Here is a 22,938-nt window from a genome sequence, read left to right on the forward strand (position 1 = left end):
GAGTGATGTGTTCTAAGTAGAGCAAACCACAGGGTGAGAATTGTAGGATATACAGCTTCAAGGCAGATTCTCAAAAACCTTCACTAACAAATTTGGACTTGTCTTACACTGATCTATCATCATTCCCTTGACACCTGCTCCTCCTCCTGGTTCATCTCTGTCACTGTTGATACCTCCATTCCCCTTGTCACCTGAACTTGAGAACCCAAAGTTATCTTCTTCCCTCTTCCCTCTTCTATCACCCCTTCTCTTTCTCTCCTCAGCACACCTGGGCAGTCCTGCCATTTCTCCCAGTGCAATCTCTCCCATTCTCAACCTACCTCCATCATTCAAGTGTGAGGCTTTACTTTCATCTGCCTAAATTCAGGGGTTTCCAGTTGTTAAATTTCTTTACACTTTACACTTTCAAAATCAACAAATTGCACATATTAAGGGTCTATCTATTTAGTGTTTTATTGATTATCTAGGCTTAAGAAAGTGTTGGAAAAGCTGTTTAAAAGTGGGTTGTGTCCATTTTATTTTTCCCCTTAAGCAACACATTATTAAGCATTTACCCACACACTCCTGACTAGATTGTTGCAATAGTTTCCTCTCTGGTCTCCCTGCCTCTAGGTTTTGTTTTTGTTTTTTTTCTTCCTAATTTGTTATCTATTATTCATTTGACAAAATAATCTTTGTAACACAAAAATCATATTCCTCATTCTGAATAAGCGAGCTAGATGACACAGTGGGGTGGAGCCAGGGAGACCTGGGCAAATAAATCATTTCACCTCCCCTTGCCTCAGTTTCCTCAGCTTTAAAATGGAAATAGTAATTGCACCTGAGGTAGCAAGGTGACTCAGTAGAGAGAGAACCAGGCCCAGAGACAGGAAGATCTGAATTCAAATGTGATTTCAGATATTAGCTGTATGATCCTTAACTCTTTGCCTATTTCCTTATCTATAAAATGAGCTGGGAAAGGAAATGGCTAACCCCTCCAGTATTGCTGCCAAGAAAATCCTATTGCCTAGCAAGACAGCAAGTACCTTTATCTCCCAAAGTTGTGAGGATCAATAAGATAATATTTGTTTAAAAAAAAAAAAAAGCACTTAGCACAGGGTCTGGATTTCTTTATAAATCTTTATTCTCTTTCCCTCTGTTTCTAGTCTACTTTTCTAACCTTTCTCATTTACTTGCACTGGCTTTCCAGTGGACTGCAAACTAGCTGTTCCCTGATTTAATTTACCTTTAATAATTAAATTTTCACACTTCTTTGCTTTTATATTACCGCTTGCCTGGAATAGTCTTGTTCCTTTTTACTTTTTGAAATGCTCTCCTTTTAGACCATCCCTCTACCCCCTGACAAAAAATGATCTTTTTCCTCAAATGTCCCTGGAGCATTTTGACCCTTGTGCTTTGAGTAGGGGTGAAAAAGCAAAATCACTGAATGGGAGTTTCCTTTAGTCAAACTGAGACCTAGGATGGACCATAGTTTAAAAAAAAAACCAGTCTGCCATTTTACTCATAGTCCTCTCCAGTCATCCTGGATTTTTCTTGTATAATATGACAAATATGGATATATGTTTAAAAGAATTCTATATATTTAACTCATATCAGATTGCTTGATGTCTTGGGAAGAGGAAAAGTAAGGAAGGGAGAAAAAACTCGGAACACAAAATTTTATAAAAGTGAATGTTGAAAACTATCTTTATATATACTTAGAAAAATAAAATATTATTAAGAGAAGAAGTTGTTCTGATCTCTATCTGACCACTGGGTCGGATGGCTCTGGAGGGGAAAATGAGGCCAGTGACCTTGCTCAGCACTTCCTCAGCCCTTCCTCGCTTAAATTCAGTTCACATAGCATCTAGAACAAAGACCAAACAGTCTGGGCAAGTCATTTAAACTCCTTAACTGAAAAATGAGGGAGTGAAATTAAATGGTCTCTGAGGTTCCTTCCCAGCTCCATATCTGGCCAAGAGTTCTTAACCCTGGACCTATGAATTTATCTTTTTAATATTTTGATAAATTATGGGACAGTTCCATGGCACAGTGACCTCTAACACTTACTAGCCATGTCACCCTGCACAAGTTTAGTCTCATTTGTCTCAGTTTTCTCATCTGTAAAATGGTAATAACCATAACACACACCTTCAAGACTTCTCTTGAGAATCAAGTAAAATAATAATTGTAAGATGTTTGGTGTAGTGACTGGCACATTGTAATTGAGAGAAATATACACCCATGTATACGCACATATATATATACACACGTAAAATAAATATATGTGAATATATTTACTTATATGTGTATATTAGCTACTGTTGACTCTATTTCAGTTTAGCTGGTTTCATTTTGGAAAAGATCCTTTAGGTTTCACCAGGCTGCAGAGATTTAAATTTTCTGCTTATTGTGCCCAGTCTGTGATTTTACAGAGGAGGAAAGTGAGTGTTTTACCTAAGATCCCTCATCTTTTAAATAATGCAGCTAATCCAGATGTTCTTGACTCCTAAGCTAGAGTATTTTCCACTGTATCCTGCTTTCTCCAAGGGACAAAAACATAGCAAGAAGAATAAACATAATTAAGATTTATATGATGCATTACGGTATTTGCCCCCATTGTAAGGGCAGAGTGGATAGAGCGGTGCCCCTGGAGGCAGAAGGAGCTGAGTTAAAATCCAGTTTCAGACACTTGCTAGCTGCTTGTGACCCCGGGCAAGTCCCTTAACTCTCATTTATAAAATGAGCCAGAGAAGGAAATGGCAAACCACTCCAGTGTCTGCCAATAAAACCCCAAAGTGGAACATGAAGAATCAGACATAACTGAAAAGTGACTGAACAACCAGTCCTGGTGAAGGAAGGAGTATAATTTGTTTTATTCTCATCAAGGAGGAAAGTGAGATTCAGAGGATGCTTACATAAGTAATCAATACTGGAGCCTGGTTTTCTCAAACCATGATCTCTTCTAGCTCTTTAGTACCATGTGGGTTCTCAGGTAGCAAGGAGAAACTATGGAATCATGAGAGGAAAATTCTGAAGGTCGGGACCATATCTCATTTATGCAATTAGCTTACTCTTTCCTCATTTGTTTGCGGCAACCAGTGAGTTTCTGTGACATAGTGGGAAGTGCACTGTATTTAAAATCAGGATCAAAACATGAGATTTCATATTCTGACTCCAACATTAATCTTGTGATGATTGCCAAACCTTGAACTTTGATTCTCAATTTCCCCACTTGGAAAATGGATGTAATTTCACAGATACTTACTGAAATGGCTCTTCAGATGAGATGATGTGCACAAAATACTTGGCAAACTCCAGAGTGCCATATAAACATCAGCTACAATTGCCAGCATAAATAAGTAGTAATAGGGATAGCCAATCTTCATTCTCATTATACAAAGCTTTGTAACCTTACTAGTCATTTAAGCTTTCTGGGCTTCAGGTTTCCCGGCTGTAAAGGGATTATCTCTTAAGATTCCTTCCAGTGAAAAATGCTGAGATTCTATGTCCCAGAGATACCAGGGACTTCGAACTTAGGGAGACAGTGAGAGAACCAGGATACCTGAAGTGTTACAGAGCCAAGGGAGAAAAGTTCCTGTTTCTGTTGTTTGTTTTTTCCAAAAAGTATGGTCAGCAGTATCAACTGCTACAGAGGGGGAAAGTAGGATGGAAGCAAAATGTATTCCAAGTTATTTCAGGAAGTAATTCCATTGAAATGCATGAGGGTTCTCATTCAACTTAAGCAGATGGTGAGTGCATCTTGTTTAGCTATCAACCAAAAGGTATGGGTTTTGTTAATGCCATTAGATTTGTGTTGGCTTGTGTGTGAAAGCTGATTGAAACCCTCTCCCTACCCCCACCACGTTTAATTCCAATCCTAATTTAGCTGAACGTTTCTCTGCATGTCCAAACAAAAGGTATGATGTGAAGAAAGTAATTTCCATTTCTTAAGGTTTGTTATGACTTGGAGGTGGTTAATTAAATTTCTTAGATTTCTAATTCTCTTCCCATATGGTACTTGCATCATTGGCTGGCTTCCAGTGAAGGGGAGTAATTGCAAAATAGAATGATGAAAACACAGAATCCATCAAACCCTGTACTGCAGATTTACATAGAGCACACCAAATTCTAACCCAACTATGTCATCTTTATATTTTAACTTTCCCAGGCAAGGGATTTGACATCAAAATAACCCAGTGCAGCTTCATATAGTGTGTTTATGTTAAGTATTTACCCTTCCCAGAATATAATAATCCTCCTGGGTCTAGTCATGAGATAGATTGGGGGAGTGAAGGATGGCATGGAAGGCGGAGGACCCAAGGTAAATGGGAGGGCCTGTGTACTAATTGAGATATTTTATGCTTTCCAGTCTGATTCATTTTATGCATAACTATGTTCATTGCCCTGATCTAGCCACATTTGGAACATAATGTTCCATTCTGGCCTCTGTATCATAGATAATTCAGAATAGGGCAGCAAAAATTGCAAAGGGCCTTGTGCATGTCTAACATGAATTGAAGGAACTGGAGATGTTTAGTCTGAAAAAAGGGAAGACTTTGGAGGAGCAAAATAGTGTCTTCAAGTACTTCAAAGATTGCCCTGCAGAAACATCAAGTGTTTTTTTGTTTGTTTGGAGTGGGTTTTTTAGGGGGGTGGGGGGTGAGGGGGCTGTCTCAGAGTACAGATCCAGGAGCAATTAGGGGAATTTGCAAAGAAACAGAGTCAGGCGCCCTGTCACTGAAGAGATCCTTCCTTTTACAGCGCAGGTTTGATACAGATATTGGATGACTTTCCTTGCGTCTCAGAAGCTCTGTGATTTGGGCCATTAAGTGAACAGGACACTCTGGCCCCGAGAAAAATTAAACTGCCTGTTGTAATTGTTCGTTGAAACTGAATGAGTTATCCCGTGCTTTCCCCATACTAATAATCTGTTCTGTCCTTAACAATTCTCGTCTAGACCACATGCTGATTCGGCAAAATCCACCTCTTCAGAGACAGACTGCAACGATAATGTCCCTTCTCATAAAAATTCTGCTTCCTCTCAGAGCAAGCACGCGGTGAACGGCTTTTTTCAGCAGCAAGCCATGTATGACCCCCTCCCCTCCCGAGCGGTCTCTGTTTCTATTGACTCCAGCCTGTACAATCTGCCGCGGAGTTACTCCCATGACGTCTTACCCAAGACAGCGTCTCCGTCGAGTACCGAGGCCGAGGGAGAGCTTTACGTTTTTAACACGCCATCCGGAACGTCCTCCCTGGAAGCCCAAATGAGGCACATCTCCATCAGTTATGACATCCCCTCCACACCGGGGAACACCTACCAGATCCCCAGGACTTTCCCAGAAGGGGCTCTGGGCCAGACGTCCAAGCTGGAGACCATCCCGGACATTCCTCCGCCACGGCCCCCGAAACCGCACCCCGCTCACGACCGATCACCCGTGGAGACCTGTGGCATTACGCGCACGGCCTCCGACACGGACAGCAGCTACTCCATCCCCACCGCAGGGGTCCCGCCCTCCCGGAGTAATACCATATCCACTGTGGATCTGAACCGATTGAGAAAAGGTAGATTGCTTGGAGTTTTAGCGAACGGGTGGTCCCTGGGCTTCTCAGAGGGTCCGAGTTTTCAAAAACAGTTCTGCCGTTAGGATTTCTCTTGTTCTTCAGCTACTTTTAGTTCAGTCCTGGTGGCTGACCCCTGCCAGAACCTATCTTTATCATCAGGTTATCATCAGGAATACAATCCTGTTCCCCACTGCCTACCCATACAGCCAAGGAAAATGAATTGGAGTAGCCTCATGGAGCTCTTCCTCCTCCCAATCCTATGCTTGTGGACGCCATTTTCCAAAAAAAAAACCACTTTAATTGGTTCTACTCCCTTTCTGTGAAGTGTCATGGTTCATGGCTGAGTAATTAGTAGGGTTTTTTTTAATCACTTAAAAGCCAGTTTTAATGGCTGCTTATAAATGTTGCATGGAGGCATTTTTCTAAACCTACAGAAACTAAAGTCCCATTTTCCACATCTTGTTATTATAGTGCTCTTAAAGCCCATGATGGGGAAGAAATATATTCCAAGTAAAATGGCCTGATGAGGGGGCCTTGTATAGAAATATCTTTCACAGAAAATGTATACTTTTGGACCTGTATACAGATTGAAGATAAGACCCGCCTTCTACCAGAATCCATGCTATCCACACCTGCCAGGACATCTGTGTCTTGTGAACATAGCTCGCAGATGCATGCTTAAGTATAAGATTATAGTCATGAAAATAAACTGGGTAACATTTAAAGCAATTTCCTGAAAGTCTCACACACACAGTCGATGTTAAATGTCTCTCTTCCTTGTTCTTTTTGAACTGTCCAAAATTAATTTTTTCCTAAAGAAATGTGTGTGATCTTATACAAATACCATTTCCCATCCAAAATCCTCTAAGCCTTTTGTGGAACAATCAGTCCTTTGGCATCTAGTAAAAACTTGGACTTTTTTCTCAGAATAAGGTTTGTAAATGTATAAAATAAAAAACATAGTTTACTTAGGGATCCATCATAGTGAAATAGTTATCAGAATATTAAAAACAAATCTGATATCTATTATCTGTGAATATTAAATAACCCAACAATACTTTCAAAATAAGGAAAAGTTAATGCTATTATTGTCTTTGCATGAAAAAGATACTAAATTTCAGTTAGAGGTTAATGGAAATAGAAATGTCATTTTTTTCTCCATCCAAGTTCATGCTTTCCCTTCCCCCTAGTCTAGCCACAGTTTTTTTGAAGGTCCATGGACCTCCAAAGTTAAAAACTCCCCCTCTAAGATAATCAGATAGGTATTATGGTAGGTTTTCTAAACAGTTTTAATACAGAACCAGCATACTGTTCTATAAAATAAACCTATACATTTACATTTTTAAAAATTGGACAGAATTTGAGTGAGAAGACTCCCAAGTTCCACTATGAAATAAGATCAGATTATAAAGGCTTACGTAAGGGGGGGGGGTGTGTGTATTGTCCCCCTCTCTCTGCTATCCACACCTGCCAGAACATCTGTGACTTGTGAACACAGCTCACAAGCAGAAATGCATACTTAAGTATAAGATTATAGTTATAAAAATAAACTGATCCAATGTAGTTGTTAATTAAACTCTAGCCCCGAACCAGAAATGGGTGACCGAATTGGCCCATAGAGTAATCAGAGGGTGAAGGTTCCTGCTGCCCTCAGCAAAAGTGGCTTTAGGAATAGTAGGAAGACTTCTTTGTAACAAGCAGGAAAACAGAAATTCCTCTCTGCCTCCATCTTCACTCTGCACTGAGGTCCCAGATCTCAGACCTGGACTAGAAGGGACCTTAGATTTACCTTCTCAGCACATAATCCACATTTGGACTTAAACAGAGCATTGATCATCTTAGAAGCTAGCATAACCTCATTGGGTTGAGATTCCAGGAAAATGGGCTCTCAGAACTCTAGATATATAGGCAAGTAGCTACTGAAAACCTTTTTTTTTCCCCAAATTTTATCCAGTGTGGAAAGGGCATAGCAGAAGCAGCAACAAGGAGTACACAGAGCCCTTTTATAAAATATCTGTGTTTTCATCAACATAAGAGCCCTCCTAGTGTGGGATCTCCTTATAGGATCACCACTAAATTCTGATTTAACGGATAAATTGTAGGTAGTTCTTTGCATAGGCATTTGCAGCCAATCTATGTTTTTGTTTTTGTCTGCTTTCTCCCCCAGGGCCTAAGATAGTGTCCTGTTATGTGGAAGGCATTTGAGATAATTGTTGACTGTTGCTTCTGCAGAAAGAGTAACTGGTTCTAGACTCAAAGTTTAAAACCTATTTCTGATTAATACCACCACCTGCTTGACCATGGGTTTCTTGATTGGGGTCCTAGACCCTCAGCTGGATCATCTGTAAGATGGAGTCGAACTAGATCATTTCTGAGGTTCCTTCCAGTTCCAGCCATTTATTATGTCTTATGATCTGTTTATTAAGAGTCTAATATATATGTTAGGCACCATACTAGGTAGTGAGAAAATAGAAATAAATGAAATTGCCCCTGCCCACAGTCTGCTTACGATCTTACAGCTTATAACAGCAAGAGCTCACCTAAGTAAATACAAGACAGTGCAAAAGAAATAGGGTTGCCCAGGTGCCAGGCGGTGACTTGTCTGTTCCAAAGACACACCTTTAGTAAGTGTCAGAGGCAATGTTTGACCCCAAAGTTTCCTGATCCCAAGCCTAAGCCACTTTCCTCAGTCTATCAAACTGCCTCCCTTACATAGTACTGAGAATTAGAATTTATAAGCTGTTATATTTTATTTTCTATCTCATTTTTTCCCTTTTTGATCTATTTTTCTTATGCAGCAAGATAATTGTATAAACATCCATGCATATATTGGGTTTAAGATATATTTTAACATGTTTAACACATATTGAATTACTTGCCATCTAGGGGAGGGAGTGGGGGGAAGGGGAGGAAAATTTCAAACACAAGGTTTTGCAAGACTCAATGTTGAAAAATTATCCATGCATTTGTTTTGAAAATAAAAAGCTTTAATTAGGGGGGGGGAAAAAGAATATGTAAGCTATTCAGTGTACCAGCCAGATTGATAACATTCTGTTAAAGGGAATTTTAAAATCTTAATTAAAATTTTCTTTACTTAGGCCTTTTTAATATAAAGAAAATGAATCATTCCTGATTATCCTGAAAATGACTCATAACAGGAAAAAAGTGTGTAATTGACTATTTTTTCTTTCAGATGCTAGTTCTCAAGACTCCTATGATATTCCACGAACATTTCCAAGCGACAGATCTAGTTCACTTGAAGGCTTCCATGCCCACCTTGTAAGTATAACTGATCTCTGCATCTCACTACCTACTACCCCATCAAAACTCTTGTGTCTTCTAGCTTAACTAAAATAAAAAGCATTTAAGTGGACAAGTAGCTCCTTATTTCCAAGAAGTAGGTGAGATTTATCACAGTGCCATCACCTCAGATCATTACTTCTGTCTTTATTTTAAAAATATATATGTGTGTGTTATGTGTTTTAGAAAAACAAAAGCATATTGCCAATGGGGAGTGTATCGAGTGAAGAATTGGATGAAAACTATGTCCCAATGAATCCCAACTCTCCACCACGACAGCATTCCAGCAGTTTTACAGAGCCAATTCACGAAGCCAACTATGTGCCAATGACCCCAGGGACATTTGACTTTTCATCATTTGGAATGCAGGTCCCGCCTCCTGCTCACATGGGCTTCAGGTCGAGCCCCAAAACGCCTCCCAGAAGACCGGTTCCCGTGACAGACTGTGAGCCCCCTCCTGTTGATAGGAACCTCAAGCCAGACAGAAAAGGTGAGGAGAGCATGCAATAGTGTTTTCAATTTTTTTTTTTTAATGTGGCTATAAATAGCACTGAACTAGTCTAATAATGTCTCAAATGGAGAGGATAGACAGAAAATGCCTGAAGTTGTGTGTGTGTGTGCATGTGCTGTGATCTGCTGAAATTAAGTAAAGACATAATTGTTTAAGGATTATTAATTAGTCTCTTGGAATAGTGTTTCACTAGGTTAACTTGAGTAGATTATTACCCAGAATAGAATCTAATCACAGAGAGAAATATATTTACAATTTGATGTCATTCTTTATCATTTTAATCACGCTACCAGATAAAATACCCCTCTGTTACTCTAGAAAAGAGCTTCTTTTTTTGTTTGTTTATACCTGTGATGGTGTCCCAGAATAGAATCTAATCACAGTGAGAAATATATTTACAAAGTGATGTCATTCTTTGTCATTTTAATCATTCTACCAGGTAAAATATCAGACTATTTGTTTCTATAGAAAAGATCTTTTTTTGTTTGTACCTGTGATGGTGTCCCAGAATAGAATCTAATCACAGGGAGAAATATATTTACAATTTGATGTCATTCTTTATCATTTTAATCACTCTACCAGATAAAATACCCCTCTATTTGTTACTCTAGAAAAGATCTTCTTTTTTTGTTTGTTTGTACCTGTGATGGTGTCCCAGAATAGAATCTAATCACAGTGAGAAATATATTTGCAACCTGATGTCATTCTTTTTAATTTTAATCACTCTACCAGGTAAAATAACCTTCTTTTTGTAACTATAGAAAAGATCTTTTTTTGTTTGTACCTGTGACAGTGTTACAGAATTTTATGTATAAAATACAATTTAAAAACACCTAGGTCACTGCAGCAGTTAAATATACTTGAGAGAAAATTATTATTTGTTTTTCTGTTGGAGCTAAGTATTAGATAGAACATAGATCTTAGATGGAATAATAGATTCTAGACCTGGAAATAGGAATGCTTGAAGTTGGATCTTGTATCCTAGGTGGTCCTGAGTGTGGTCACCTGTAAAGTGAGCAAACCTTCAGTAGGTTACTGTGAGGACTGACTGATAGTCTGTGTAAAGTGCTTTCGTTTTAAAAGGCTATTATTATGTTCTGGTCTAGCTAAGATCTTGGGAACTCAGAGGATGGGCGTTCATTAAAGTTTGACTGTCTTTTTCAAATTTATTTAACTGATAAAAAATTAACAGATTTTATTGCCAATTTATTTAATTTTCTCTATTTTTAAAACACCTAGTTAGATTTCAGAAAGTCTATAGTAAAAAATAAAATAAAAACAGCTTATTCTATTGTTGGCAGTGGGATATAGAATAGACCTAACAAAGTATTTAAATAAGGCTTGCATATAATGCCAAAAAAAAATAAAATTGGTTTTGATATCTCCCACATCAATGTGAGGAACTCCCCATAAAGGTCAGCAACTTGCCTATAACTTTTACTCTTATGAAAAATTAAGTAAATTATTGTGGGTCACATAGTGAGTATGAATGTGTCAGAGGCCAGACTTTAACCCCAGTCTGCCTGGCTCCAAGATTGGATCTCCATCCACTAAACTCTTCTGTCTTTATCCTTATTAGTACCAAAATATTTCTATTCGTTTTAACTGTTTTGAACCAGAGAAATATAGTGATAGTAGAAATAGTGACACTGTTTGAATGAAATTTTAAAGCTGGGCTTTTACAAAGTGTGCTACAAAGTACATTTTGAAACAGTGCACATTGGTAGGAAAGTTTCTTTTATATGGTAACTTAATAAGTCATACTATGTGATACTATTCATGATCATTTATGAGAGGCAAGCATTTTAGAGTAAGCATTTATTGAGCAACATCTGTATGCCGTGTTGCAGTGGATAGAATGCTGGGCCTGCAGCCAGAAAGGCAGGATATCATCTTTCTGATCTCACTTACAAGTTTATGGATCTGAGCAAATCATTTATTTGCCTCAGTTTCCTCATCTGTAAAATAAGGTGGAAAAGGAAATGGCAAACTACTCCAGTATTTTTGCCAAGTAAGCCCTAAATGGGGTCATAAAGAGTCAGATAGTATTTTTTAAAATGACTGACAATGTGCCAGGAATTGTGCTGGATATTCACAGCACAAATGTCAAATTAACAAATACAAAAGTGTGCAAAGTAAAAAATAAATAAATTTTAAAGATGTTAGATTTCTGATCACCGCAATGCTCAATCATGATTCCAAAGGACTAATGATGAAGAATGCTTCCTACCTCCTGATAGCAAATGGATGAACTAATATACAAAATGAGCACACACGTTTTTCAGATGTGGCTAAGTTAGGACTTTGTGCTTGACTTTGCTTCTTTATTGCAAAGGACTTTGCTTTTCTTTGCCTTTTCCTCACTATGGGTGGGGGAGAAGTTGGAGAGATCAAAATAAATAAATAAATGTTTGGTTTATGTTTATTGTGTGCACACACACACACAAATATACACATGCACAAAGTAGATTTGATAGCCCAGAATGTCATATAACAGTCTGGAAATACATAGGCAGTGTCTGTTCCATTTAGTAGGATCCAAAATATGAAAGCAACTTTGATTCAAGCTAATATTTCATGGAAACCCATTGAAGTCGCTTTTTGGCATGACATCATTTTCAGTGAATGCTTCTCCTATCCCCTATTAGGAAGAGCTAAGAAAAGTAGCATGGCAGGCTTACTTATGGTGACAGTTACAGAGGTCAGCTGCTACAGCATACAGTGCAAATGAATTTTTAGAATATTTTTGAAGTGATTGTATCCAGAAGAGTGCACACAGCCTCCAGAACCTCTTAGTTTAAGGAATAACTCTGAATTCTCCACCAATGAGTGTCCTATAAAGTATATGTGTCCTCCTTTCCCCTCCAACCACTACATAAGACTTTTTTGAGTTTTGGCTTTTTGTGTGTTTTTGTTGCCTAGCATTGGATTTGGGAGAAAACATACATTTTGGAGATATTAATCCCTGACAGAGAAACCTACAAATTATGAATGAGACCACAATTTTTGAGAAATTAAGACAAGATGAAATTTATCAAGTTGGTTTGATCACTATGGCTGGGACGTTATACAGAAATTATTGAGACTTAGTGCTGAGCCCCAACCCACTCAGATACCTGACGTGAGGTGGCATCTGTCTTGTGATCACTGGGGCTATTTTTCAATCATCCTCATTTATGAAAGGAGCAAGGTGTTAAACTGACATTTATTAATCACCTGCTGTGTGCCAAAGAACACTAGGAAAACAATAACATAAATGAAATAATCCTTGTTCTCTTATTCCTTCAACAGAAACAATAGATACAGTGATAAGTAAATGAAAAATGTCTTTCATCCTTCTATCATGGACCCCAAAGACTTGTCTAAAGAGTTTCTCTAGTGTACAGTTTTTATTTTCTGATAGTATTCTAATATTCTATCAAATGTATAAATTTTCACTCAACTTAGTAAACATTTTAGCCCCAGGAATATAAATATAAAGTACGATATGGCTTTTTTTTGTGAAGAACCTCATGAATTTGTGATAAAAATCATACATTTTCTTAAGCTTGATCTCAAAAAATATTGATGGGGACGGATATGTAAAACTGTTGAATTTTAATGAGATTTTTGAGAATCAACATTGATTGATTGCTAGAGTTCCCGATTGGAGTTATATTTTTGGAATAATTTTGCTTACACTTTTTAAGACCATGTACCCTAAGTCAGAGCAGCCAGGTGGTACCGTGGATAGAGCACCAGCTGGAGTCAGGAAGAATCATCTTCCTGAAAAGAAAAACCCTAAATAGGGTCATGAAGAATTGCATAGAACTGAAAAATGACTGAACAGCAAACCTCCAATTCAACATATCAATGGGACTTTTTTTTAATTTTTAAAATCTTCTTTTACTTAAGATCGACAACGGTTATTCTCCACTCATGATTTTTGGGATGCCTACTAAAAATAGCTGGCAGTTGAATCAGCTAAATACTTGGCATCCCAGATAATACAGAGGAAAAGCCTTTTCTGATGGAATTTTCCTGGGTTAGTGACATATTTTCATAGTGACCAATCTTTTGGAATTTTGTAAACATCCTAAGAGAAAAACCACTCAGGGACAGTTAGCCCCTTTTAAAAGATGTGGGTATGTTCATTTGAAGCCCTGCCTGTCTCTGACATTCTTGCCCACTCAGGGAGCAGTTCACAAAACAATCTGACCTGGTATTTCCCCAAACAGAAAGAATCTCAAAAATCATGGAACAGTGGCAAAAATACTGAATTTGGAATCAGAGAATCATCTCCTCTTTGAAGCTAAGTGGGTAGGACCTGGAATCAGAAGAGCCTGAAATTAAATGTGCCCTTTGACACTTAACTGACTATGTGATGCTATGGACTCACATAGCATCTGACTCTTCGTGACTTCCATGAATCATAGCACAGCAGTGCCCCTGTATCTCCCAAAGTCTGTCCAAGTCATGTTCATTGCTTCCATGACACTATCTATCCATCTTATTGCCTTCAAACATCCCGGCATTTTCCAGTGAGTCCTATCTTTTCATTTTGTAGCAAAGTATTTACGCTTAAGCGTCAGTATTCATCCTTCTGATGAATAGTCAGAGTTAATTTTTTTTTTTAAAGTATTGATTGATTTGGAATCCTTGCTATCCAAAGAACTCTCAAAAGTTCTATAGTACCACATTTCAAAAGCTGGATTATTCCAGTGTGATTTATTTTTGGTGAAAGGTAGTACTTAGGCTAACCATAAAGCTACATTTCTTAGCACATAAGGATTACAGTTCTCTGCTTTTTTTTAAATAATTGTTTTGCTTTTTCTGGCATCAGTACTTTCAGAGGATATATCTAAGTTGATAAGCTTACAGTTGCAATAAAAGGATTTAAGCATCAACTCAGCTACTGCTGAATTGGGACTAGATTTCCCAAATGAGAGGGCAGTAGAATGGAATGGTATGGGACTAGAAACAGGAGACCCAAGGGCTAGTGCTGGCAGCAAACTGAATCTCAAGCAAATGATCTTCTCTCTCTGAACCTTTTTTCCCTCTTTACACACAAGGGAGTTTGAGCTAGGTGATTCCAACAATGTCCTTTCCAATTCAGAAAGTCTCATCAGGTGCAAAGAATTGGGACATAAACCCGTATCAATTCTTGCTTCTAGTATGTAATATTCCCTCTTTAAGAGCGATTCCCCCACCCACCTACCTCTGTCAGGTAGACTTCGGGCCTATGGGACCATCTTTCATCAAAGAAAAATCCATCTCTTAGCTTCCACCAGGGGATGATTCCCTTATTAACAAAGTCAATGAAGGTAAAGCTATGTGTGTATGGTGTATGTTCTTCCCACTGTTGAAGTGGAGAGGTTAATGGGTAATTAGATATTCTTGTATCACCTAACCTCAGAAGGTGCCTTTAAAGCAAAGGTTGAATTATAAAGGGAGATCAATGGCATCCCAGGTCATCAGTATTTTTAAGGAGACCTTTAGGTACCCTCAGACTTGAGGAGACTCTCCTATCCCTTTTTTTTTTCCACTCAGCTTTAACTTTAAAGTCTCAACTGTTACTTCCTTCTCTGTGATCCTGGGCAAGATATATAATGATCCTAAATCTCATTTTCTTCTGTAGATTGTGAAGGTTATTTGTTTTATCTCTATCACAGGCTTATGAGAAAAGTACTTCATATTTTCATGTTTTATGAATGATTTTGTATTTTCTTTTCCATATTGAAGTTGTCCTATAATGGCATGTCAAAAATTCAAATGCGAAGGATGACTTCTGGGACTCGTTTCACTCTGGTGCTCTACTGGATATACCAGAGGAGGGGGGTGGAGCAAGTGGAAATTTCATCTGGTATTATATTTGAAGGTCTTTATCCCTGCTCTGTTCCCCCCCCCCAACTTTGCACAAATGTGTACATGCATCTACTCTCTGTCACTATTTCTATCACTCTCTGTCTCTTTCCTTTTTCTTTCTCTTCTCTCTTCCCTCTATGTTCTTTTATCTTTTCTAATATTAAACCACACTTCTGAACTAGGACTTTATGGAGTAGGAAGTTACTGTTCACAAACTCTTTTCTCAGGGTCTTGCTTTACCCCTGATTGTCAGCTCAAATACATTTCCTGGGTCCCAGTTACCATCAAACTGAATGTCAGTTTTGAGCCAAAGTCAGGATTCTAAAAAATAATAATTCTGCTCCTAGTAGCTGCCCCTGTTCTTGAAGAGTTTTCATCATACCTTATATTCTTTCATCAGATCCAGCCTGGCAAACATGACAGGTTAAAATGCATTTTTTAAAAGTCTTTAACATAGCCATATGTAGCCAGCCCGCATCTATCAGAGGCTGCTTTCGGAGAGCTCCCCCAGATTCCCTGCCATATCGTCAGCAGTGGAGTCAGCGGCCCACATCTCATAAGAATGGAGGGGTTTTTTTTCTCTTTTCCTTTTACCTTCTGTTCTTTGTTCTGTTGCATTTTCACCTATATCATAGTATTTTAGAATATTTATGGGAAGGGGGAAATAGAAAGACAAGACATTCCAGATCTCTTTGTACTGGGGGCAAGAGACAGACAGACATACATACCTGTGACCAACCCACAGAGGATCTGCTCTGTAGACAGCCTGGAATTCGCCTTTTTGTGTTACATCCTTCAGCTCATGTTGGTCACATAATTGATTCCAATCAGAAATATAGTTACAAAGTGATGCAGATTTTTTTATGTATCTTTGGCTATATGAGGACTCTGTCCTGTTCACCACTGAAAAAGGAAGAATAATGTACGTTTGAGATCAGTTACTGTTTTGTTACTTAAGACATTATAACTAACTTTGAGTTATACTTGGGTGCAAATTATAGTTATATTTTAAAACAGCATCTCTTGCTACCTGGAAATTTAAACTAAGGAAGAAAACAGAGGTATGATTATATTTTAAAGCATCATGAATTGCTATCTGGAAATTTAAATGAAGGAAGAAGACAGTTGTATGATTATATTTTAAAGCATCATGTCTTGCTATCGGGAAATTTAAATGAAGGAAGAAGATAGTGGTAAGATTCCACAACGCATAGGACTGATAAATCTAGGTAGATTTTAAGGGAGACTGGACCTGACTTAGCTCATCCATCTCTATTACCAGGATCATCCTACACAGTATATAAGGTATGCTGGATTTTGGCATCAGGGAAACTAACTTAAATCCCATCATCTAGGGTAACTTCTATAGTTTTGGTCAAATCATTTAAGTCTTGCAAATTGATAAAACAAAACTTTTTTTGTCAGACAGTTGAAGGAATTTTTAGGCTGTAATAAACATTGTGAATGCACTGGCAAGTCTGATTTTATAGTTCTCTCCTATCAAATATACACACACAAACACCTCAAAAGGAAGAAAGGAACAAAATTTTGCATATGGAGTCATGGAATCTCATAGATTCTTTGTGTGTTAGAAGAGAAATCTATTAATTGGGGACGATAATGCCAAGAAAAAATAAGCCACTAGATAGGAATAAAATAATAATTTCATACTTTCCAATGCCATGAGACTAGTTCATATCTTTTCCCACAATTTTAGCTCAGAGTACTGGGGGAGGTTTTTTATTTGTTTGTAAAATGCATCTCCCACTAAAAAGTAATAGGAAACATTTAAAAGCTATCAAAGTTTTCCTTGTTTATCCTGTCTCCTGGAATGATAAGCCTGACTGACTTGAATGACCTGCTTTTATGACATCAAGTCACAATGGAGAAAGCTGGGTGTCCATCAATGCAAGTCTGTGGCGTTCAGGTTAAACGGGGAAATGATGGCAGTCACAGCGATATTTTTCTGTGTCAATCTAAAGTAGCAAAGAGAATTATCATCAGCACACCCAAATGCATGAACCAAATGCAAGATTTCCTGCAGTATATGTCCATGTTACCAGGCTTGAGGGGGGGAAGAAGAAAAGTGGCAATCCAATCTTAAATTTACCAGGAAAAAGCCAAAGAGGAGAATTCCGAATTTTCCATCTTAGACCCACCAAAGTATATAACTGATTGGCTGGGAAAATAGGGGCAGTAATGGGCTGAAAATGGCATCTCAAGGAAAAAAGATGGTTGTAAACAGATGGGTTTTTCAGAACAGCCACTGTATCTATCCGTCCTAAAGCCTGTTGCCAGTACCACCTCCTCCATGAAGTCTTCCTTCTGTTGGTCAGTAATGACTTTATTTTTGGATTTCACTATAGCATTTGGTTTTTTCCTGTCCAGTGTAATTTATCTAAGCTTACATCTTACATCCCTCATGAACTGAAAAGCCCATGAAGAAAAGCATTGTAAATTATCCATGCATGTCTTTTGAAAATTTAAAAAGCTTTAAGAAAAAAGAAAAGGATTGTCTTGGGGAAATTTTGTTTCTGTCACATAGTATTTGCAGAGTGTTTGATACACAGCAGGTACTTACTTAGTACATGTTTATTGAATGAATGAAGGGATGAATCCAAAATATGGAAAATGGGGACATGTAGGAAAGACTAGGACCTTATTTGGTTTAAAAAAAGGGGGAGAATTCTACAGGAAAAAAAGAATTGTAAATTATCCATGCATATCTTTTGAAAATTAAAAAGCTTTAATTAAAAAAAGAAGAAGAAAGGGATTGTATTGTGGAAATTTTGTTTCTGATGTATAGTATTTGCAGGATGTTCTATACACAGCAGGTACTTAGTACATGTTTATTAAACGAATGAGGGGATAAATCAAAAATATGGAAAATGGGAACATGTAGGGAAGATTAAGACCTCATTTTAAAAAAAAAGGAGGGAGGGCATTCTACAGGAAGGCTTTGGAGATCTCTTCTAGCTCTAGAGCAGTGGTCCTCAAACTTTTTAAATAGGGGCCAGTTCACTGTCCCTCAGACTGTGGGAGGCTGGACTATAGTAAAAACAAAAGCTCACACTCTGTCTCCGCCCCTCAGCCCATTTCCCATAACCTGGCGGGCACATAAATGTCCTCAGCGGCTGCATCTGGCCCACCGGCCGTAGTTTGAGAACCCCAGAGTAGATGAATGATCTTATAAATTGTATATTTCTTTTGTGTGTGTGTGTGTGTGTGTGTGTGTGGTGTGTGAAAAACTTTAGAGGAATGATGACATTGAAATGTGTTTGCATTAGCTCTGAGAATTTTATTTGGGTGATGGATCTTTTTGTCATGTTAGCAGACAAGCTCCTAACATGGAAGGAGTTGGGTTTTTCTGTAAAATTACCTAACCAAGAAAAAGCCTCAATCTTTTTTAACCCTTTGCTTCTTTTGTATGTTTTTGCATGTCACTTATTACTCCTTTCAGTTGTGGTGCTTCCTCTACCCTAGCATGAGACATGGCTGGATTGTAAGATTCTCCATGGGCTTATACTTTTGGAATTTAACCTTTCTGAACAGGGTTCTGTTGCTTTCTTACAGAATTCCAATTTTCCCATTAAAAAAGAACATTCTATTAAGAGAGTCTTCTTTCTACCAATTAGGTCAAAGTCCCAAAATTTTAAGACCTAAACCCCATGGTTTAGAGCGAACTGATTCACAAACCATAGGTGACTTTGCTACAAGACGAAAGGGTATGTACTTTAGCACCGCATGTTGTATGGGACTTTGGGATTTAAAAATTTTTTTCACATTGAAAGAAAATTGGGGGGGTAAGGTCTTTATGACTACTGCTGTTGCAAATGAAGCTTTTCTATCTACATTTAACTTTGTTAAGGAGCAAAGGTTCCCCTTGAAAGGAAACCTAACTCAAAAAAATTGATAAAAATGGGCAGTAAGGCGTTTATAACTACTGCTGTTACAAATAATTAGCTTTCTACATTTAATTTTGGGAGGGAGTAGAGGTTTCCCTTGAAAGGAAATCCAACTCCTGTTACATGGGACAACTGAGAGTTGGAGGTTCAAATCCAGCCTCATTCACTTCCTAGATTCATGATCCTGGGTAAGTCACTTAGCTCCTCTCTGCCTCAGTTTCCTCATCTGTAAAATGAGGGGATTGGATTCATTGACCTCTAGGGTCCCAATCAGCTCTAAATCTATGATCCTTATCATCTTGCAAATAGGAACAAAAACAAAACAAAACAAAAAACCCAGAAACATAAAAATAATTTTTAAAAAGGAAGTATTTGGTATTAAGTTTTGACCTGTTATGTTCATTCTCATTTCCTCAGTCACTTTTCTGTCCTCAAGCTTGTGGATAACTTGTATTGTTGCAAATGGTGTCTCTTGCTGGTATTTAACCGCACTTTAGAGAATGCCATCTAGGTAACCAATTTCCATGAATTTTATATTTATTTTTTATTTTATTAATATAAATATAATAAACATATATAAAATTTAGTTTATATTTGGAAAAATGGCTGGACTTCATTTGTCAGCTAAACTATAACAAATATCTGGAGTTTAAGAAAGAATTATGATCTCAGAAGGCAGGATCAGCCAAGGCAAGGTCAGGCACCAGCAGAATTCTCCCATTATCTCAAAAATTTTAATGAAGCAATTCATAGTTCATGTCTTGTCATCCCGTCCAGTGCCCTCAGTCATGTGCCATGTGGGGCTCGTTGGGGCATCTGATAATAACCACACATTATGTATATGACCTTATTTATAGTAATAGATGTTTGGAATCAATTGTGATGTTTTTCTGAGCTCATCATCTATGAAAAAAAAATAACCACCAAACAACTTTTTTTTTTTTTTTTTTTTTTTTTTAACTTTAAGAAAACATTTTGGTGATGAGGGCCAAGAGCTGTTTGGAATTCAAAGAGGAATTCATTGTCTAAGGCAGGCAGTGTTCAAATTAAATCTTTAAGCTGTCATGTGCATATCTGTGTCAATTGGCTTTTCAGACTGCCTAGAGTTGTGATTCACTGAGCAAATCAGGATCACTCATAAATCAAACTAATTATCTCCAGTTGTCATTTGTTGGTTTTATAATAATTTAGCAACAGGAACTAGGAAAATTTACCTTGTCTTCTGTAGAGAAGGAAATTAGTTTTTTAAGTCCCCTTAAAAAAAAGATAACTAATTTTTTATTGCTTTGGCTTATCTTTTTTAAAGTGGAATCACTAAGATTTTTTTTAGATTATGCATAAATCAAATGTTAGTAAAATATTCTATTTCATTATTATATTTTAAAGCAGAGGTTCTTATCCTTTTTTGAATCTTATAAACCTCATTGACACTCTGAGAAGCCTGTGAAGCCCTTCTCAGAATAACATAAATACATATTGAAACACAGTTTCAAAAATATATATATTTTTAAATGGGCTTATCAATCCCAGGTTTAGATCTTCTATTTTAAAGGATAGAAAGCTATCTTTGTTTCTTTTTAAAATACATTGGAGAGAGCTATAAGATTATTATTGGGTTTGGGGTGCATTTTTCTATGGTAGAAAGAACTCTGGGACTTGGGGTTAGAGGATGTGAGGTTAAATATTGCCTCTGCATTTTAACACCTTTGGGCCTTGGCTATGTCTCACCTTCTAGGATGATTCCTCACACCTACTTCACTGGGCTATTGAGAAGAAAGAACATTATAAGCCGTTGAAGCACTGTAAAAATAAGCCAGCATTATAGTTTTAAAATTCAGGAAGAAATGTGCTTTTAAATGCATATTAAAAGAGAATTTAAAAAAAACATTCATAATTAAAAAGTAACATTCGACATCAACTAATCAAGAAAACCTTAACTGAGAAGCATAAAACAAAAATGAAGTACTTATTCATAATTTTTCTTTTCTTTCTTTTTTTAAAAGTTCATGAATTAAATAGCCATTTAAATTGAGAAGTCTGGTAAAATAAATCCTGGACTAAGAACTATGAGACTTTGAGTTCTAATTTAGGTCTGTCACTAATTAGCCATGTGATCTTTCCTCTGTAAAATGAGGAGATTGGACTAGATCTTCTCTCAGGTCTCTTCAACCTGTTCTTTTTTTTAAGAAGTAATTATGTAGACAAATATATATCCACATCAGTATTACAATACCATAGGTGTTTTATATTATTCTGTATCTTAAGAATCTGTCTCTTTCTCTGTGTTTCTCATATAGTAAAGCCAGCACCCCTGGAAATTAAACCATTGCCAGAATGGGAAGAGCTCCAAGCCCCTGTGAGATCTCCTATTACTAGGAGTTTTGCTAGAGAGTAAGTCTGATTTATTTGCATTTCTTTGAATAATTACCATTGTTCATGATTATAAGTAATTTTTAGAAGCTGAGGAATGCCTAGGAAGCAGGAAGGCATAGAATGAGAAGGAGACGGGAGAGCTAATCGTCTCTTTTTTAAAAGGGGGAATAATAAAAAGCATTGCCCAGATGTTTCTGTATGTGGAAAATTCATTTCTCTGTATATGTATGCAGGCAGGCCAGAAGGAATTGGCTGTCGATTGTGTGAGTATATACCAGTAGGTGAGGTGCATTTACACATGATATAGTTTGCATTTTTGAAAGGGATTTTCAATGTAGCCCACCACTCCAAAACAGACGGTTCCATCAATGTTGGTATGTTTTGTTGGCTAGATTCACAATGGAAAGAATTGCTAAATTCCAGTTAGAAGTTAGTCAAAATAAAGATGTCATTATTTTTCATCCAATTCCATCGGCCCCCTGACATCTATCCATGGAGCTCTAGTTAAGAATAAACTTGCACATTTAACCTATATTGGATTTCTAGCTGTCTAGGGGAGAAGGAGGGAGAGAAATTTGGAATGCAAGGTTTTTCAAGGGTGAATGCTGAAAACTATCTTTGAATGTATTTTGAAAAATAAAAAGCTATTATTATTAAAAGAAAAAAAGGGGGGCAGCTAGGTGGCGCAGTGGATAGAGCACCAGCCCTGAATTCAGGAGGACCCGAGTTCAAATATGGTCTCAGACACAGCTGTGTGACCCTGGGCAAGTCACTTAACCCTAGCCTCAGGAAAAAAAAAAAAGAAAGAAAGAAAGAAAAAAAAAGGAGGAGGAGGAAGAGGGAGAAAAGAACCACCCTTGTCCTAGATCATTTGATTTTCCATGATTTCTCAGTTGTGTGTGTGGCTACTTCACTAGATGTATTTTGCTCCCAATGCTCTTTTTTTTTTTCCAGCCAAACATCCTGTAGACACATATAACATAGGCTGGATTTTTAAAAGGGGATTTTTCAAATATCCTTTTTTTATGAAGTTATTTTTATATGGCATTAGGTAAACAGTCCCTATCTGTTTTCATTAATAGAAGCAGCATGACTCAAAGGATAGAACACCAGACTCAGGGTTGGAGGAAGGAAAGCCTGAGTTCAAATATTGCCTCAGAGACTGTGTGACCTTGGGCAAGTCAATCAGCTCCTCTGTGCCTCAGGTTCCTCATCTATAAAAAGAAGGATTAAACTCAGTGACTTTTTAAGGGCCCTTCCAACTTTATAAGAGCAGTCTGGTGATCCTACAATTTGGTTCCCACACAAAAATAACTGCATGAAAAGAAAGATGACCTTTTAAAGATTAAACTCCAGGGATTCATTACTTCAGTAAGCTAAGAATAAATAAAACTCTGATAAATGTACACAGAGACTTAAAAAAAAATTAAAGTTCCCACCCACCATTACTATTATTGTTAT

General features: G+C 37.5%; 1 protein-coding gene across 10 annotated transcripts in view; it reads left to right on the forward strand.

Annotated features, from left to right (window-relative positions):
- GAB1 (GRB2 associated binding protein 1) overlaps window positions 1–22,938 on the forward strand; it is a 162,541-nt gene that overhangs the window by 129,255 nt on the left and 10,348 nt on the right. For 5 of the 10 annotated variants that reach the window (XM_074274464.1, XM_074274466.1, XM_074274471.1 and 2 more), the window contains exons 4-8: window positions 4,940–5,544; window positions 8,738–8,823; window positions 9,031–9,334; window positions 18,835–18,924; window positions 21,402–21,495. In XM_074274464.1, the coding sequence (XP_074130565.1) occupies window positions 4,940–5,544; window positions 8,738–8,823; window positions 9,031–9,334; window positions 18,835–18,924; window positions 21,402–21,495 (1,179 nt within the window). The remainder of the gene's footprint in view (window positions 1–4,939; window positions 5,545–8,737; window positions 8,824–9,030; window positions 9,335–18,834; window positions 18,925–21,401; window positions 21,496–22,938) is intronic. The other 5 variants (XM_074274468.1, XM_074274469.1, XM_074274472.1 and 2 more) reach the window with 1 other exon arrangement.

Source organism: Sminthopsis crassicaudata, chromosome 6 (genome assembly GCF_048593235.1).
Source record: "Sminthopsis crassicaudata isolate SCR6 chromosome 6, ASM4859323v1, whole genome shotgun sequence".
In the NCBI taxonomy this organism is placed as follows: domain Eukaryota; kingdom Metazoa; phylum Chordata; class Mammalia; order Dasyuromorphia; family Dasyuridae; genus Sminthopsis; species Sminthopsis crassicaudata.